Source organism: Erigeron canadensis, chromosome 2, assembly GCF_010389155.1.
Source record: "Erigeron canadensis isolate Cc75 chromosome 2, C_canadensis_v1, whole genome shotgun sequence".
In the NCBI taxonomy this organism is placed as follows: domain Eukaryota; kingdom Viridiplantae; phylum Streptophyta; class Magnoliopsida; order Asterales; family Asteraceae; genus Erigeron; species Erigeron canadensis.
Genome location: NC_057762.1, coordinates 7895066 through 7910853, shown reverse-complemented (window position 1 = coordinate 7910853; position 15788 = coordinate 7895066). Strand labels below are relative to the sequence as shown.

The 15788-nt window shown below is 34.9% G+C and overlaps 4 protein-coding genes and 1 long non-coding RNA gene across 5 annotated transcripts; 2 read left to right on the top strand and 3 right to left on the bottom strand.

The window, feature by feature from the left end:
- Nucleotides 1–519: 519 nt before the first annotated feature.
- On the bottom strand, nt 520–1306 carry LOC122589169. Its single transcript, XM_043761420.1, has 3 exons — nt 1242–1306; nt 1047–1145; nt 520–943 (listed from the first exon to the last, which is right to left on the bottom strand). The coding sequence occupies exons 2-3, from the start codon at nt 1074–1076 to the stop codon at nt 584–586; spliced, it is 390 nt and encodes a 129-aa protein (XP_043617355.1). The 5' UTR covers nt 1077–1145; nt 1242–1306; the 3' UTR covers nt 520–583.
- Nucleotides 1307–1364: 58 nt separating this feature from the next.
- On the bottom strand, nt 1365–3089 carry LOC122589168. The gene is made up of 4 exons (XM_043761418.1): nt 2741–3089; nt 1996–2086; nt 1673–1911; nt 1365–1589 (listed from the first exon to the last, which is right to left on the bottom strand). The coding sequence occupies exons 2-4, from the start codon at nt 2078–2080 to the stop codon at nt 1380–1382; spliced, it is 534 nt and encodes a 177-aa protein (XP_043617353.1). The 5' UTR covers nt 2081–2086; nt 2741–3089; the 3' UTR covers nt 1365–1379.
- A 1723-nt stretch (nt 3090–4812) lies between these two features.
- On the top strand, nt 4813–5500 carry LOC122589838. Its single transcript, XR_006322363.1, has 2 exons — nt 4813–4932; nt 5106–5500. It is a non-coding gene; the product is annotated as an uncharacterized LOC122589838 (long non-coding RNA).
- A 3089-nt stretch (nt 5501–8589) lies between these two features.
- Nucleotides 8590–11793, top strand: LOC122586998 (lysine histidine transporter 1-like). Its single transcript, XM_043759054.1, has 8 exons — nt 8590–8684; nt 8804–8961; nt 9483–9869; nt 10220–10613; nt 10687–10792; nt 11070–11161; nt 11264–11332; nt 11427–11793. The coding sequence occupies exons 1-8, from the start codon at nt 8664–8666 to the stop codon at nt 11523–11525; spliced, it is 1326 nt and encodes a 441-aa protein (XP_043614989.1). The 5' UTR covers nt 8590–8663; the 3' UTR covers nt 11526–11793.
- A 1844-nt stretch (nt 11794–13637) lies between these two features.
- Nucleotides 13638–14700, bottom strand: LOC122589327 (TLC domain-containing protein At5g14285-like). The gene has a single exon (XM_043761613.1). The coding sequence runs from the start codon at nt 14513–14515 to the stop codon at nt 13775–13777; it is 741 nt and encodes a 246-aa protein (XP_043617548.1). The 5' UTR covers nt 14516–14700; the 3' UTR covers nt 13638–13774.
- Between the last annotated feature and the right edge of the window lie 1088 nt (nt 14701–15788).

Here is a 15788-nt window from a genome sequence, read left to right as displayed (position 1 = left end):
ACTGCGTTAGCCTACGTGACCCCCGCACAGTATTTCCGATGCATCACGGCTTAGATCAGCTGTTATTCAAACAACCGATAAGTATTGCTTTCATAAACGACGAAACCCATTTTGTTGCAGTGAAATTAGCAGGCGACAACCCAATGGCCTACAAGAATCCGGAATGGGAATTTCACGCAACCGATCCTGCACGTCGACTAGCATTAACGTACGCAAATCAAGAAAATGCGTATCAAAATTGGTTGTACGCAAACATACCAAGAGTACCACCAGGCCCTCCTATTGTAATAAACGATTAACGCCAGTCTATGTTTTATATAGGTTGTTTGTATGTATACTTTTTTTATCGTATATATTTTTTATGTATTTAAGTTGTTGTTGTTCCAAAACAAGTTTCAATCAACAATTTTTCATACTTTTCTGTTGTACATACATTGATTTTATAATACTTTTCTAAAGTTGATTCCAATTATTTTTTTATCAACAAATGTATAAAAACATAAAAAATACAAATGATAATATCACGCAAAAGGAAATCACATTTCAGTTAAACAATGAATACAAACAATAAAAAAAGGGAAAACTAATCACTTTCATCATCACTATCACTATCACTATCACTACCCAACCGCTGTGTGGGGGCCCGTGACGTGCTAGGCCCAGCATGGGATGATGACGTGCTAGGTCCGGCCTCGAATGATGACTGGCTCCAAGGGCTACCCTGCGCGAACATATCATTGACGTTAAAGGACGGTGACTGTTGGGCTGGCAAGGGTTGCTCTATATCCTCGGGGAGGGGGACATTCGGTCCACATGTTCCCCTAACCACACGCCCAACCACACGAGTATGTCCCGATCGAGTCCCTAAAGCGTCCACATATGTCTGCGTAGGCGGGGTATTGGGCACTTGGGAAAGTCTTTGGTGGGTATCAAGAAGCCGCTCCTGTAGCACATGAAAATTAAGTTAATAATAACTAAAAATTAGTTATACTTAATATAAATATACCAATAAAATATCTTTTTTCCGGATTTGTGCAAGATCTTACATAAATGGGCCTAACTGCGTCCTGCACCATCCCATCTCGTCTCGTGTGGGCCCGCAAATAAAACTCAGGCGGCTCCTCACGTCGCCCATCATTATCTTCCTGTATATACATTAATCAAAGTTATATATTTGTATGTGTATCTCTGTATAGATATATGTTTACATACGTGGATATAAATAATTACGTATAACTTACAGCGTAACGCCATTCACGCTGAGCGTAAGACTGCCGACCGTGAGTACTGACAAAATTATTTTGTTGCTGCCTGTTTGTCGTGTTTCTTTAGGCAGCAATCATCCGGGGCTCGCTGGTCCAGTAACCCAGTAGATAACTCTACACCTGTGGAGGCATCCCGTACGGAGGCTGACCCTCCAGTTCTGCCAGCCTCTGGGACCCACCCCTGTCAGTGAACCAAGTCTTCTTGAATTTTGCTTTTTTATCCCTGTAGATCTTTAGGGCATCCTGACGAATCATCCTGGTTACGGCCTCTCGTAACGGGTGATTTTCTGGGTGACCTAGATATGGTTCTAAGTAGAACCGTCTCTGCAATAGTACCAAGTAATAGTTAGCATCTACCATATTTTTTAAATGACGTATTTAAATAGTAAAAAAAGATAGTTTTATACCATAAGCCCGTCAGTAAGTCCATCCTTGATGGGCTGCGACACCTGATCCCACGACTCGTAATTATGTGGGACGGTAGCGACATAGGTCCCCAAATAGCTCTTGTACCACTTGGCGTGGTCCCCGATTGCCTGCCACCTACTAAGATCGTTATTTAACATAAGCGAGATTCGGCGTCCCGAATTCTGAAACTCATGCTCCAGATCGTTGTTAGCGGCAACAGCTCTCCCTGTGCTAATACCTACAAAACAAAATAAAATAACAAATATATATATATACATATGTAACATATATTTATATGCAACGTACATTAATATATACTTACCACCCGTACGCCTACAACCCCATTCGGGATTCCACCCCCAATTTGGAGGGTCGTTGCCACCATCTCCGCCGTGAAGTGCAGCCATTGTAACCTACATCAGCCGTCCCAATTTATAAAATAACGTAAACAAACATAAAAGTCATAAAAAAGGTGCGACCTAAATTAACATATTTTGAACACAAAATTGTTTTCCAAAATTATTATACCTAAAATGACCACTTTTTTGCAACTTTTTTTCAAACCTTCGTTTATAACATTAATAATAACCTAATAACAACTATATTAACAATTACAATCATACTAAAAAGTGTTTTCTAAGAATCATATTTTGAACTATAATAAACAATAATTATAACTACAAATGTTTTCTTAAAAATTTATGAATTTCTAAAATCATATCATTCCTAACTATAATAACATAAGTAATCTTTCCTAACTATAATACTATAACATTTCTATAACTAATACTTTCTAACATATATTTACTAACACTTGTTCCTAACATATATTTTATATAACATTAAACTATAACATTTATATAACTAATATTTTCTAACACGTATTTTCTAACACATATTTTTTCTAACTTTTTTTTTCAACATATATTTTCTAACAAAAATATATAACAATTCTATAACTAATAATTTCTATAAGAAATAAATATTTGATAACATTATTATATATTAAAATAAAAACAAGTATTTAAAAGGTAAATGAGTGTTACCTCGTCTGAAAAATGGTTTACCGGAAAAAAGAGTAGAACAAATAACGGATGGCTGGCCGGAAAAAAAATTAGTCGCCGGAAAACGATATCACCGGAGTAAACCGGAAAACTTTCAAATCTGTTTTCCCGTATATCAGTGGTGGAAAATAGGTTCCCCGCAAAACTGGTACGCCGGAAAATATAATCGCCTGAAAAATGTCGCCGCTAAAAAAACGCCTGAAAATGGACTCCGGGAGGCCGGAAAAGGTAGGTCGTGTAAAAAAGAACGTTGATAACGATGATGAGGGGATAGATGGCCGGATTTGTGAGTTATACTAATGGAGAAGAAAGGATTTCCTGGATAAATTAAAAGTTTTTACGGAGGAGAAGTAAAACGGAGAAGAGGAATGGAACGAAAGAAGAGAAAGCTGCCTTGTTTATATCGACAATCGGTAGTGGGGGACCCACTATTTGCGGCGACGTCGCCGCTAATAGTGGGGTCCACACCCACGTGATTCGGTCTACTTACAGACGTTGACTGACAGAGGGGGCCCACTATTAGCGACGACGTCGCCGCAAATAGTGGGTGGTCGGGTTACTACTTTTTCCCTGGTCGGGTTACGCGCTTCGTTGAAAATTGTTGATGTTTATGAGGTGGTGGCCAAAATAAAAAGTAGGCTAAATTTTTGTGGCCAAAGTGAGAAAAGTTTAAAGTTTTTTGATATAAGTGGACTTTGAAGCTAACCAAGCCAACTAAGCCTATTAGCCAAAGAAGCCGCTACTGTAGCTTCCATAAAGCTGAATTGCTAATGTAGTGGTACATTATGCTTGAAAAATTATACTATTAGCTACAGTAAATCGTGAGGGACACCGATGTTACTTTTTAGTTGTATATATGTAATACCCGCTAAGTGGAAAACAAATTATGTAAAAATATTAAAATGATGTGAAAAATTTGAATGCTACACTATACAAAAATAGAAACCACTATTAAGTTTCTGAGAAATGAAGAAATATAACAACCCAAAAAGTTCTTTGCGGAGTATATTGTATATGGGAAAATAATCCGTACTGCAGACTTTACTTAAGTTTAGGTACTGTTACACTAAAAAAAGTTACAGATTAAACCTTTGAATTTAATAAACATACATAAAACCCCTGAAATTTATATAAACTCCCCATGAATTTTACATAATACCCCCTGCTTTACCTAACATTTTCCCATTGTATATATGCCTAAAAACATTACGGAATTATTGGTATACACCTGAAGTTCCTGTGGTCTTAAAGCATTAAAAAGATTATAGCATCAACATGACGTAACTTATTTGAGCCATCAGCCCATCAGGAGTTCACTTTAAGAGAAAGCGAGTTGGTTTGTGGGCTGTAGTGGAATTGTGGAATCATGGGCCTAAGTATATGGGTTGTACAAATATGAAAGCTAGACACTATTGGGTTTCTACTTTAGTCATTTGGGCCAAAGCTTTCTCAACAAAACTATGAACTTTAATTTTGATCAAAAAAGATAAAATAAAATGTGTATAACGTAATAGTGTCTAGAATTATCTGTTTTTCCCCCTTGCAACTTAGATTGTTAAACTAGTTTTTTTCCCCGCGCTTCGCTGCGGGTCATTAAATATTAGCAAAGCCAGATGTTAGGAACTTTTAGTGTTAACTCATGTTTCCCACCAAATAAATTCAATTAAATCTAATTGTCATTACAAACAAACTTGCAATGATATACAAATGCGGTGCAATAAGCCTCTTTCCGAACATTAATGTTTGAAAAAAAGTTGTACTGCAACCGAGAAGTTTATAAATATAAATATTGATGTTAAAATACATATAAATATGATATGAATATGTAAAATTTAATGTTAAAAATACATATAAATATGATATGAATATGGAAAATTCGTTAGGAAAAGAAAATCAAGTAAAATAAATAAAAACCTCAAATGTTTTTGAAAACAGCTGGCACTACTTTTGATGTTCACATGGGCCATATATGCATTTCAATAAACTGTGTATTTGTCTCTGTGTATTTTCATTCTCTTTATCTCACATCACATGTTCTATCGGCCTTAAAAAATAAAATCATATGCAATTGCAATTGCAATTGCAATTGCAAACCCACTTTTTCTTCATTAGTGTATACAATTCTCTTTTTAAGTTTTGAAGATTTCTCAAAAACATTGCAACCAACTGTGGACTTTTGTTGTTTCCTTTTTATAGTATTCTCTCAACCTATCTTTCTCTCTCAATAATATTTTTCTATCACTTTTTCTCCGTCTCTTGTATAAAATTTCATAAAGCAAGACATCATCATTTTTTTGTTTTTTGATGAAATAAAAAGTTTTTTTTTTGCCTTTTTACTTGTTTTTATTCTGATAATTTCCGATCACAGGTTAAGTCATTTGATGGCATTTTCGTGACAACGGTTCCCCCTAAAAGTTGGAGACGGAAGTCATCGAGTTATGGCTAGGTGATGGTGCAAAAGTGATGTAGGTTATTCTGCTAGTAAGAAATCTGTTGTCTCGTTTTTATGCTCACTTTTACTTGTTACCGGTGGTCCAGCGGTGGTGGTTGTTGGCAGTTAAAGGAGATCGGTGGTTGTTCCTATTGATTGTTCCCGGAGATGTTAAAATGCGGTGAAGGAGGCTGGTGGTGGCTATCGACAATGGTTTATGAGTCTGTATGTGTATATGTATTTTGTATAGAGATAGAAATTGTGTATGTTGTATGTATGCCTTAGAAGTTGTACTTTATGCAAATAAAAGAGTACTTTTAGCTGCAGTATTATTTGTGAGAGAACCGATGTTGGCTTGTTAATACGCAATATATAATTGTAACATATGCAAAGAGACTGGTACATAGTACATCATGTACATCATACATAAATAGTTGTAAAAAAACAGTTGGTTTTTAGTATATAGGTTAATATATTACATTTATTAAACTTCTCAAATGGCAAGATGTAGATATATTCATATATATGCAATTATTGTATCTTATATATGATGCATGACAAGATCTACTTTGGAAGCATAGTAGCATACGATTTCATCATGCGTTACACGACATAATTAATAAAAAAAATCAACCAGTGATAAATTTGCTAAAAATGTTAGTATGTTAGCTAATAAATGACTTTTAACAGTGAAACTATTTTCTCTTCTGAATATAATATACCTTAAAATCTAAATAATTAAAATCAATTATCAATTAAATTCATACTAATTAGTTAACTTGAGTACAAGCCAGGTATTTTAATAAAAGTTTTGAAAATAATGTTTATTAAAAACTAACTAAAGCATTTCATAACTTCTAATGTGTTTGATATTTGATATGAATCATAAAACACAAATGAATTTAAATATGTAGGCGTGATATGATTTTTCAATCTTGCAATTCCGATCTTGCAAATAGAAAAATGATTCTGAATAAAACTTCAATGTTAACAATCTCCTAGGTAGCAATCATTGTTAAGTAGTTAGAGCATTCACAATGCCCTCATCTTCCATTTGTTCTCCACCCGTTCTCTTATGGAGAACGAGTGCACACCGCTAGGTGTGACTCGTCCGTCCTCCATTTTCCGCTCGTCCGTTCCCCCGGGATGAAGCTCGTTCTTGTGTTTGTATTTATTTTTTAATTTTTTTTCATAAATTAAGATTCAAACGACTTTATACAAAATTTTCAAAAGAGTTTCACATTTAGTCCGTTTAACGGCCAGTATCCATATTTTGAATAATTTTACACTTTTGGTCCCTGTTTATCATCATATATACAAACCATTACTTTCTTATTTTCTATTTAAAAAACACTCTTCTAAACAAATAACACACATTCATAAACACAAACACATTTTCAAAAGAACATACCAAACATGACTGTCTTTGATGGAAAATGGCCATGCAGAATCACATGTTTAACGATGATAGACACAAATCTAGAGTTAACAATGTGATCCAGAGCATAACTTCCAATAAGGCGGCTTACACAACCGAAATCAGACGACTTGAAGCTGCAAGCCGGATTCGTAACGCCGTCAAAGATGATTATATTATTTATAAGGAGATCGATTGGCTAGATCAAACTATTTTTCAGCTTTCCACACCCACACCCACTTTAACCGTCACTCTAGACCACGTGTTATTCAGTCAAGGCTTTGTTGGTGGTGGTCGTCCTGTAGATTACCAGACTGACCTTGGGGAAGAGTACACATCTCCTCAACCAGACGACGTTGTCGGGTCTCTTATCGATACATTCATCGCAATGACAGCGACTCGGACTATTTCGAATGTTAGTATTATGTATTTTAATATTATGTAACGTTTTAGTATTATGTGTGTTAATTATTACGTGGGTTTTAGTATTATGTATGTCTTTTAGTATTTATTAATGTTTTATTATGTATGTTTTTATTATAAAATGAAAATTATTAATGTAGTATGTGTTCTTTATTAATGAAATATATGGATTTTGTTATAATTTTGGAGGGTTAAAAGTGAAAACTTTAGATAAAATTGTAGAATTAAATAAATAGTTGGTCCTAGAATAGTCTTGTCATTGTGGGTATTTTGGGAATTAGTCATTGGGTTGATGTGGTGTTGATAAGAACTAGTCCTTGGAGAATGAGTGAAAGACACTGTGTGTGCTCTTATAAAACAAATTCAAAATCCATTCAAAAAAAAAAAAAAAAAACCAGTTTGAGGCAAAAACCAGTTCCACCATAAGAATAAGACAAAATATATAAAGTGACCAAAATGCCCTCACGTGATTTCCACGTATGATTATGAAGTATTAACGGTAGAACACCGTTGGTCGAAAGGACGAGTTTGAGACGAAACCTCCACCACGAGGATGCCGGCCTGGTGCCACTTATGCTCAATATGGATCAAACGTGTAAAGATTGAAGAGCACATTCTTTAACTAATTTTTTTTTTAAGGATATACATAAATACAATTAAAATAAAGGGGTTAATGGCTTCAAATAATGTCTAACTAAACATGAATGTAAATAGTAAGTGATGCAGGCTCTTAAAAAATTAAGACAAAAAGAGGTCTCACTAAAATAGGCATAACTTGAGCTACAGGGCTTCATTTTGGGCGTATGACCAGTCAAAACGACCGCAGAAACAAGATGCATCAAGCTGCAAATACCAAAGGCAGTTTGGTCGACCTCTGAGCCCCGAAACAGCCTTTTTCTATGAGTTTTGGACATTTTTATATGTTTTTTTGGGTTTTTCAAATTTTATTTTTGTTATAATTTTCGGCCCACTTATGTTTTGAGGCCCATTCGAAATTTGCAGCTCTATTTATATGTATTAGAACATGGGAAAATGATCAGTTTAACATAAATCAAATTTTCATTTTTTCCAACACGTGTGTTTGTATGAAATTCCTAATTTCCGGTATTCTTTTTTAAATCAATGAATTTTAGAATGGTTGTTTCTGGGTATTCTTAGAATCAATTATTTATCCTATATTTCCGTCTGCGTCAGTAAATGTACAACTATAATTGTGTTTATTGTAAATATTTATTATTTGTAACGGAATATGACATCCATTATGGTGTCACATTTAAGACCAGGTTGTCGGTTATAAGTTTTTGATTGATGGGTACATATAATATTAAATTTTTGATGGTTAAATACACATGGAAAACGATCATACTGTAAACAATCATATTATCATAACATACGTATAGTTGGACACTTTTAGAAGTCATTAGAAAGAAAATTGTGATATGTAACAATTTAGCCTACATGTGACAGTGGAAACTGGATAGTGACAGAATGTGTTCTACCTAAGTCAAAATTGTAGATTTATTTTGGTCCATATAAGAACTAGCAGATGCAGACATTTGAACTACTCCAGATTATTGGGAGATACGTAACGTTATAAATAAAACCACACATTCTAATCTAATTAGATTCAATCAATATCTCTTATCTTTAATAACATGACGCTTACAACACCTCTTGTATGTATTTTCTTTATGTACTCTTTTTTAACTCTTTTTGTTTGTTTGTCTATTTTACTTCTTTAATTTATTGATCATATCAACGGTTTTGATGGCCACGAGTTGTGTATATATAACAGGTAGATAACAGAACCGAACGAGAGAGAGCCATCGATGAATGGCTTCCGGTTACCTCATCACGGAACGCAAAATGGTGGTATTCGGCCTTCCACAATGTTACTGCTATGGTTGGAGCTGGTGTTCTCAGCCTCCCTTACGCAATGTCGGAACTTGGTTGGTCAGTCCTTTCTTTAATACAAACGTTTTGATCAGTCGAAAATATGAAATAAAAATCAAGAATCCGAACTTGGTAATTGGATTTTTCCTTGATCAGCATTGAATAAAATAGGAATGCATAGACAAAAAGGCAAATGGAGGGAAGTTTAGGGATGAATCACAAATAAATACATGCTATTCAATTGGAGAAACATAGAAACTATGCTAAAAAATGAAACTAGATTTTACCCCAGGTCATTGGTTCGACTTTCCAGAGTGTCGCGTTTTGGAGGTTTTTTCCTTTGAATCAACTCTAACGCGTCCTAGGGGTTCTCAACTTTTCATGGTTTATACCTCTTAGTCTAGTGTATGTGCAGGTTTTCACCATTGTATGGTCAGGTGTCCTTGATGTTGAATACCGACTGATTGTAAAAAAAGAAAAAGAAAAAGTCCAATAGGTTGAATGTATTTTGATCTTTTCAGCAATTATGATAATACTTTAATACCTGCAAAACCATTACTGTATTTTGTATGAAATTTCAGGGGTCCTGGTGTATCAGTAATGGTAATATCATGGATAGTAACTCTATACACATTATGGCAAATGGTAGAGATGCATGAGATGGTACCAGGGAAACGATTCGACAGATACCACGAGCTAGGCCAGCATGCGTTTGGTGAAAAGCTCGGTCTTTACATAGTGGTTCCACAGCAACTCATTGTTGAAGTCGGGGTCAACATTGTGTATATGGTCACTGGTGGAAAATCGTTAAAGAAATTCCATGATCTTGTTTGCAATGATAACTGCAAAGAAATCAGACTCACCTTCTTCATCATGATCTTTGCTTCTGTCCATTTCGTTCTGTCCCATCTTCCCAATTTCAATTCCATATCTGGAGTGTCATTGGCTGCAGCTATTATGTCCCTCAGGTAATAGAAGCGTCAGTTTTTAGTTATGTTTAATCTCGAAAAAGATCAAGTAAAAAAAGTTTAGCAAAAAAGAGAAAAGGTTAAATAGCCCGAACAGTGCAAAATGGGCTATTTTGTGTAAATATTTTATGGTAAAATCACATTGTCAAGGTGTAGGTTATCATGAACATAAACCTCTTAAATCGCTTCATTTAAAAAACAAGATGAAAAGTGGTGTCAGAAAAACCGAATCTAACGCTATAGCATGAAAAAGCATTTGACCTGAATCCCTTTGGACTGAATGCCCAGTTCACCAATGTTGCCGCCTCTAGTAAAAAGATACGGAAACTAATTGAAACCACGTGATGCAGCTACTCTATTATCGCGTGGTCGGCATCTGTAGCAAAGGGTGTGCAGCCAAATGTTCAATACGGATACAAGGCAACTACGACAGCAGGGAAAGTATTCAACATCTTTAGCGGGCTGGGTGAAGTTGCTTTTGCATATGCAGGCCACAACGTTGTCTTGGAAATTCAAGCCACTATTCCATCCACACCTGAGAAACCGTCAAAGGGACCCATGTGGAAGGGAGTGGTTGTTGCATATATCGTTGTAGCTATATGCTATTTCCCTGTCGCCATTATAGGCTACTGGATGTATGGAAATGAGGTCTCAGATAATATTCTTATCAGTTTAGAGAAACCTACATGGCTCATCGCTATGGCTAACTTGTTCGTTGTTATTCATGTTATCGGAAGTTATCAGGTTAAAAATCTCTCTCTATTAATGAAGTTTAATCTGACTAAACCGGTCTAAAGTTTTTCTTACGTTTCTGTAGATTTATGCAATGCCAGTATTTGATATGATCGAAACTGTACTTGTCAAGAACTTAAACTTCACCCCTAGCTGTACGCTTCGGTTTATTACCAGGAATCTTTATGTGGGTAAGTAAACTACTCTAGCAATAATTATGCTTTGGGTCATGTAAGTCAGCTAAAAAGGTAACAAGCTGAAAGTCTCCTAAAGTGCATTATAAAAATCCTAATTATTTTATCTAAATATTTAGATTATTATAGAAATACTCGACTTCTGACACCAAACTAAACCCAATTCGAACCTGTTCAACCTGCATATCCGTTGTACAACACTCATTTGCCACTTCAAATCTTATTCTTATTGGGATTACACTGTTGTTTGGTTAATTCATTCTTTTGCGCGCAGCATTAACAATGTTCATTGGCATCTGTTTCCCTTTCTTTGGTGGACTTCTGGGTTTCTTCGGTGGATTTGCATTCGCCCCCACAACATACTTTGTAAGGAACTTCCACTTTTTCCTAGTTATTCCATTACAGTGGATCTCTTGAGATCATGAGAACTAATTTTTTGATCGTTTTCACGTGCTCTTCATGGTCTAGTTACCTTGCATCATGTGGCTAACTATCTATAAACCAAAAACGTGGAGCTTATCTTGGATCACCAATTGGGTATGCACCATAAGGGTCATTTGTTTATTTTTCGACCATTTTACATATTCTTGATAATTTCTGCTGACATCGGTAACTGGTTCACATACTCCAGGTCTGTATCATACTAGGGGTTGCTTTAATGATCGTAGCACCTATTGGGGGTTTAAGGCAGATCATCATTGAAGCCAAAGACTACGAGTTCTTCTCCTGAAGAACTATGAAAATATAGCATTTTTATATGTGTTTACAGAAGTCTGCGATTGTGTTATCAATAATTTTGCACAGGGGAGATCCCTTGAGTATATATACAAATTGGAATATTGTTTAAGGGGGGATAAGTGGCCATGGAATTAGTCAAGAAACTTACTTGCAGAAGTTCTAACACTCCCTTCAATTCATTCATAAAGCTGTGTATGTGTAAATGTGGTATAAACTATAATCGACGCACATGTGAAATGTGAACCTAAAATTGCTATCTATACATCTCTCAATTTGTGAGTTGAATGGTGAAGTCTTTTGATTCGAGTCCCTTTTACAAGGTCCCTAATATACCAGGTGCCTTTTAGATTAATAGAAACAAATGATGTTATATACATGTGAACGGATAAAATTGTCCTATGCCGGTTATTCTAGAAAGGCGGGTCTTTTTTTCTTCACTCAACTGTACACATCCTACGGGCTAGGGGTATCCTGTGATCATTTGAAATCCTTCATGTCCATCTCCAAAATTGAATCTAGTAGGATTTGAACTTGAGACCTCTTGGGAGAGATTCATGATGTTAACCATTAGGCCACCTTTGGCTGGTTTGATGTTAGATACATGTATGTCTTCCAAAAACCAAGGAGGATCAGACTAATTAAGAATGTTATTGTATTTTTATCATCAAGATAGTGTAGACGATACGGCCTAGGACTCTAGGAGTTACAATGTCTACCGTCTAACCTTTGGAAAGAAACGTCATTCATATTAAAATTGAATATAGGCAAAATCTACTAAGTAGTTTAGATAGGGTAGTTTAGATAGGGAACTCACTAAACTACCGGATAATTTAAATACGAAATGCAAAATTGATTTGAACGAGAAAACAAACACGAATCTAACTGAATCCATGCCCTTGTTAATATGAACGACGTTTCTTTACAAAATGTCAAAATGTGCATCGAAACAATGTTAATTCATTCTTTGGAGAGAATATCACAAATGGTCCATGTGGTTGAAAATATTCGAAATTTAGGCCCTGTGCTTTTTTTCGTGTCTAAGTATCCCTGGGGTTTCCTTTTTCATTTCCCCTATTCTTTGAGGTTGGCCCTAAATCATAAGCTTCTGCTCATTGAACAAAATCATCTGAAATTATATCTGACTTCAAATTGGAAGATATGCAAAAAGGTGGTACGCTGCTATTCAACATCACCTCTACTCCGTTTTCAAGAGTAAAAAAAAAGTTCCCAAACACAAATGTTCTAGTGAAGTCAAGCATGTATTACGGAGTTCTGACAGTTATACAATCAAGAGACCTTTCTTGTATGTCTTAATTCTATCAGACAATTTCTTCTTTAAGTATTAAGGGGATCAAGTATCAGATATAAGCAGTTTAGAATCAGCCATGAAACTTTACCTATCACAAAGCACATTGTAGCCAGCAAGCACATGAAACATATTAAAAGTGATTGAACCTGGAAGCAGTTCAATATATTTTGCATAGCTACTGGCTTATTTTCAACAAGCCAGAAAATTTACAGTTTACAAACTGAGTACACCCAAATGGTCTGTATGTTTATTATCGTATCAGCTGTTTTCAACTAAAAGCAAGTAATCTAAATAACTAAATTTACCGTCCAAATCCAATACTTTCATATCTCGGTTTGTCTGATGGTCAGATCTCCAATTCTCCATACACCACACAAATTTAGGTAAGTTTCCGACAAAGAACCTACATATTCTATAGTTTTACATGTTTTTACGATACTCTTCAAAATGAAACAATACTGCAAAATTTGTCAAATTGCTAAAAGAGTAGCTCTGACTATCCAGAAGCTGGTCAGCTCGCAAACATCAAGTTTAAATTGCAAAAGTCAACATCACAAAAGCCCTATAATTGCATTATTAAACAAAATGGAAAGACAGGTAGGAGAATATCAACTTAGATTATTCTCTATCTTCATAATTATATAAAGCATTTAAAATGCACAACCCTTGAAAGGTCCAAGCAGTGGCAAGTGGCTACTAAATTATTGTCTGATATCAACACATGTATGTAACAAAACACATGAAACTTGCCCCAAAGACTAATGCCATGAGACATTCAACTCAAAAACAGCAAGATTCAAAGCATCATAGATAACATTTTATTGCACTATTTCGAAAAAAAGCTAACAAAAGTACATCTGATTTACTTTGAAATACTGTATTCATACAATGAACTAGATGTAATCCAAGTATTTCACTAACTTTAAATTTCTCTAACTAAATTTCTTCTCTTTTTCAATTACAGTTAACCTTCCTCTATACAACTCGATCCACCGATTACAAATCCAAAGAATACTAACCGAAATCGCAGCAACCACAACGCAAATCCAAGAAACCCAAATCCACCTAGGAATAACATCATCAGCACCACCACTTAAATAAAACCCAACCATCCGGTAAACAAACACCGGCCCTAAAACCCCTCTAACGATCGAATAAAGCACATAAAATGGGGGCGACATTACATCAAACACCTTAGCTGCAACTTTAGATTCGACTCTCAACGCGCTAGCTAACGTCCACACATTTTGCAAAAAGCTAGTAACTTCAGCAAGTATAAGCAAAACCAAAACCCCATAAGCCCCATGTACGACTAAATACCGACACGTAACAAACACGAAAAGGGTAGCTAAATGATGGCCTATAAACAATATATCACTAGGGTTATATATCAAATAATGACAAAGATCCATTAAAAAGTAAGCAATGCTGTAATCGAGTACCGAATTCTGGAAACCGGTGTTTCGAGTGGCGAAATCGGTCTCCGGATTTATCGCTAAAGAAGCTAAAATGACTGCAGGTGTTCCGTGTGCAAATGAGATCAAACAACTCGCCGCTTCGGGCCGGAGCTTTGAATTCCAGGTCCGGAAAACAAGCAGGTGTGCGGTTAAATAGATTGTCAGGAATATGAAGAAGAAGATTGGGAGAGATGAAATTAGGAAATTGAAATCCATTTTTTTGGGGGGAGGAATTTGAAACCCTAATTTGTGTTTTTTTTGGGATATTTGAAAGTTTGTTTGACTAAAGGGGGAATATATAGATTTTTGATTAATTAATCTGGTAAATAGATATAGATGTAGGTGTGTGTGAAAATTGGCAGAGTAACGTACTTTACGAGACGACGACTAAAATGAGGTGCCGAAAAGGAGAAGGAAAAACATATGGCAGCTTCTCGAAGTTTTAACCGCCGATTGCTTTTATTTCAACTCAAATTTTGAATATGAAAATGATTAATTTTTTTTAAAAAAAGAAAAATTATACAGTATTAAAAGTTTAAAACAATAATCTTTTATATAAATAAAGAAAAATTTTTGATAACATACAAGTAATTTTTTTATAAAATTGTGTACTCAAATGCATCCTTTTAATTAATTATGACATTATCATATTTTATTGATTTAAAGTTTAAAATAACTATCCTTTTTTAAATATATCTAATTAATATAAATTTTTATTTAATGCTCACAGTTTTATATAAGATTTTAATCACTTTAATTTTTTGTTATAATAGGCCGAAAAGTATGGTGTTTTTTAGGATATGTTTTATTTTTTTGCTCATAACACCCGTATGTGTTTCAATATGTGTCCACAACAATACAAGTTTTGTTTCTGTTTAGTTTAGTTATTTACATAATAAATTATCACAACTTTTCAATTTATTTAACGTTATTATTATACATTTTCACATGATAACATATTTTAAAGATATCCGTATTGAAGCGGAAGCAAGAAGTAATTTGAGAGAAAAATTATGTATTTTCATTGATACAGATATTGATATACAAGAAAATGTATTTATATAATAAACTAATTAAGAAATGGTTATAACTAACTATCTTTTAATCTAAGCTATTTACACCTTAAACTATGCATAAATACAAGACTAACCCTCCAACTATCTAAACTATATATTCTTCATCCTCCCCTCAAGTTGGAGCATTCTCAACACCCAACTTGTCGATCAAAACAACATGTTGTACTCGATTTAAGGCTTTAGTCATCACATCAGCCAACTGCAGATGAGAAGGAATAAAAGCAGTCTGCAAAAACCCGTCTTCAACTTTATCTATAGTGAAATGGCAATCAATATCAAGGTGTTTGGTTCTCTCATGATAACAAGGGTTGGCAGCTATTTGTTGTGCAGATTTGTTATCACAAAACAGAGTGACAGGACACTTAACAGGCACATGTAAATCCTTCAAAAGAAAACTCAACCATAAAAGCTCA

Coding starts and splice junctions, on each gene's coding strand:
- LOC122589169 (XM_043761420.1), bottom strand. CDS start 1,076: ATGGTGCAGGACGCAGTTAGGCCCATTTAT. Junction 944..1,046: donor ACGCAGTTAGGCCCATTTAT/GTAAGATCTTGC, acceptor CATGTGCTACAG/GAGCGGCTTCTTGATACCCA.
- LOC122589168 (XM_043761418.1), bottom strand. CDS start 2,080: ATGGCTGCACTTCACGGCGGAGATGGTGGCAACGACCCTCCAAATTGG. Junction 1,912..1,995: donor GGGTTGTAGGCGTACGGGTG/GTAAGTATATAT, acceptor TTTGTTTTGTAG/GTATTAGCACAGGGAGAGCT. Junction 1,590..1,672: donor GACTTACTGACGGGCTTATG/GTATAAAACTAT, acceptor GTACTATTGCAG/AGACGGTTCTACTTAGAACC.
- LOC122586998 (XM_043759054.1), top strand. CDS start 8,664: ATGACGCTTACAACACCTCTT. Junction 10,614..10,686: donor ATGTTATCGGAAGTTATCAG/GTTAAAAATCTC, acceptor ACGTTTCTGTAG/ATTTATGCAATGCCAGTATT. Junction 11,333..11,426: donor TATCTTGGATCACCAATTGG/GTATGCACCATA, acceptor CACATACTCCAG/GTCTGTATCATACTAGGGGT.
- LOC122589327 (XM_043761613.1), bottom strand. CDS start 14,515: ATGGATTTCAATTTCCTAATTTCATCTCTCCCAATCTTCTTCTTCATA.